Raw genomic sequence first — 3,031 nt, 5'->3', positions numbered from 1 at the left:
ATACAGTAAGTCTCTTCCATGATGACCATGAATGGATTCAACCCTTAGATTTTGAACATGTTCCCTTTTGCTGTCGCAAGTGTCATGCTCTTGGGCACTTGTTTAGGGATTGCCCTTTAAATGCTAAACCTCAAGCCTCTGAACCCTCAGGCAAGGTAGACCATGAGGGCTTCACTAAGGTTACAAACCATAAAAGGACACATAAAAAACCTTCCTCTAGGAAAAAACCCAGCAGGACGCCGCTTCCATCCCCTCCACGAGCAACAGCTTCGAGGTTCTTGCAAAAACTTCGGAAGACCCACCCCAGAACTCTGCGCCAACCCCACAGCTGATCATCCCACCCCCCCCGCTCCCCCTTTCTGCCTCCTCTCCCTTTCCCCTGCCTCCAAAAGTCTTCATTGGGACTCCTAAGGTAAATCCACAAAACCCTGATTGGAAATCCAAGGAAATGGATGTTGATGATCCCCCCAGCCAATCTATGCTCCTAGCGCTCACCCCAGCGGAAAGCAGTCAAGCGCAACACATGGATGAAGAACCGGAAAGTATAGATTTGGGAGGTTTAGACATTTTTGAGCTAGAACAAGTCTGCAGAAAGAAGGAATATGATAAGATCCAAGCGCATCAACTCAGTACTCTGGAAGTTATCATATCCAAGGCCTATCAGCAACAACAACTGGGAATACAACTGGGAAGTCATTGGGATGGATGCTTCCTTCCTAAAGACTTCAAAAAACTCGGAAGAAAGACAGATCTCCAGCGAACTATTTCCATAGGGAAAATCCTGGTTGACTCAGGAAGATATGCTAAATTGACAAAGTATTACAAGCCCACTACTAATAGTGAATCATGAAGCTCACTTCATGGAATCTAAGAGGGCTCAATAGCCCCGGGAAACTCAGAATGATAAAAAATATGATAAAGCAGGAACAGCCCCAGATATTCTTTTTGCAGGAAACAAAATGTAATAGTAACACTCTGGGAAACATCCTCTCAAAAGCATGGCCAGGTTGTCACTCGGTTGCAGTGGATGCTTCAGGTGCTTCAGGAGGATTAGCAATTGCCTAGAACACGCAAGCAATAATGCTTTCAGACTTCCATGCCTCCCATCACATTATACAGGCAACGTTTCATATAATCGGCACCAACATTCATGGTCATCTCACTAATGTTTACTTTCCACAGGAAGCAGCCAACAAAATCACTCTTCTAGACACAATAGAAGCACTTAATTTCAATAGAGTCCATCCTCTATGGATCATTGGAGGAGACTTCAATATGATCACCAAGTTAGAGGAAAAGAAGGGAGGTCGAGCCAAGCTGGAACAGGAAAATGACCACTTCAAAGATTTTATCCAAAACAACTTGCTAATAGATATGCAAACCTCCAATGGAATGCACACTTGGAGCAATCGTAGGGCTGGGCGGCAACAAATTGCTTCAAAACTTGATAGATTCCTCGTCTCTGATAATGCAGTGCATCTTGGCGGCGACCTCTCAGCATCTATACTTCCATATTCTGGCTCCGACCACTGGCCTATCTCTCTCCAATGGCAGCGGCCAGGCAACCCAACCAGACGTCCATTCAGATTCGAAGCATTTTGGCTCTCCCACCCCGCCTTCAACGACCTCATCAGATCTGCTTGGAACAACTTCCCAGTGCCAGAAGGATAAAAAATGTTCCAGTTTCAACAGAAACTCAAATACCTAAAAGCCCATATCAAATGCTGGAATCAAGAGACTTTTGGCAACTTTTTTCAGGCTCAGCAAGATCTAAACAAAGAAATGAGAGATCTCTAGCAACAGATAATTATAGAGGGATACAAGGATGGGACTTTGGAATTGGAAAGGCACATTCACAATCAATTGGAGGAGAGGAGAAAGTAGGAAGAAATTCTCTGGAAGTAGAAATCTAGGATTAGATGGCTGAAAGAAGGCGAAAGGAACACTAAATTCTTCCACAGAACTACTATTCAAAGAAGAATGCACAATACCATCTCTTTTATACAAAAGCAAGGAGGGGAAAGAGTGGAAAACCATGCAGAGATTGAACAGGAACTCATCAGTCACTTCCGGGAGGTCCTACAAGAACCCCAGATTGATAGACGGCCTGCTATAGAAAAGATTACTCAAAATGTGCCAAAAATTATCACAGAAGAACACAACCAACTCCTTCTTCGACCTGTAATGCCTCAGGAGGTGGATATGGCCATGAATCAGCTTAAGGAGGGCAAAGCTCCTGGTCCGGATGGCTTCACTACTACTTTCTTCCACTCTTTCTGGGATCTTATAAAAGAGGAAGTGTGGCAAGTGGTGGAGGAATCGCGCACTCTACATTGGCTGTTGCCCTCTCTAAATTCAACTTTTATCGCCCTCATTCCCAAAGAAGAAAGTACCCACACTCCGGACAAATTCCGCCCAATCGCTCTTTGCAATGTTATATACAAGGTAATATCTAAAGTCATTGCCAACAGGTTGAAGCCGCTCCTGCCCCTGCTCATATCGCCTGAACAATCTGGATACGTTGAAGGATGACAAATCTTGGATGGCATAATCCTCACTCATGAAATCATACACTCCCTCAAGAACTCCAAATAGGCAGGTATGATTCTCAAGATTGACCTTTCCAAAGCTTTTGATAAGTTAAGTTGGACTTACATTCAAAAAATGTTAATTGCCTTTGGTTTCTCACCAATGTGGGTTCGCTGGATTCAGAGTTTAATTTCCTCAACCTTCTTTTCAATCCTTATAAATGGCATTCCCTCTCAACCTTTCAGTCCTTCCAGAGGCATCAGGAAAGGAGATCCCCTATCCCCTTTCCTCTTCGTTCTTATGGCTGAAGGGTTGGGTCGTCATATCAAGCAAGCCCTTCTCACCCAACATCTCAAAGGAATCTCCATTCACAATTCTCCAGCCACCACTCATCAACAATTCATAGATGATAACATGCTTTTCGGGTACCCTTCTGTTCAGGAAGCCTCCATCTTCAAATCCCTCCTGAATGATTTCTCTGACGCTTCAGGAACAAGTATAA

General features: G+C 44.0%; 1 protein-coding gene across 1 annotated transcript; it reads left to right on the top strand.

Annotated features, from left to right (window-relative positions):
- The first annotated feature begins 1,080 nt into the window (after positions 1-1,080).
- Positions 1,081-1,671, top strand: LOC149180730 (uncharacterized). The gene has a single exon (XM_089413974.1). The coding sequence runs from the start codon at positions 1,081-1,083 to the stop codon at positions 1,669-1,671; it is 591 nt and encodes a 196-aa protein (XP_089270100.1).
- The last annotated feature ends 1,360 nt before the right edge of the window (positions 1,672-3,031 follow it).

This window comes from Pinus tabuliformis, chromosome 3_2, assembly GCF_031772625.1.
Source record: "Pinus tabuliformis cultivar Carrire ecotype Pingquan chromosome 3_2, CPIR1, whole genome shotgun sequence".
In the NCBI taxonomy this organism is placed as follows: domain Eukaryota; kingdom Viridiplantae; phylum Streptophyta; class Pinopsida; order Pinales; family Pinaceae; genus Pinus; species Pinus tabuliformis.
This window is presented reverse-complemented; position numbering and strand designations above follow the sequence as displayed.

Coding starts and splice junctions, on each gene's coding strand:
- LOC149180730 (XM_089413974.1), top strand. CDS start 1,081: ATGCTTTCAGACTTCCATGCCTCCCATCACATTATACAGGCAACGTTT.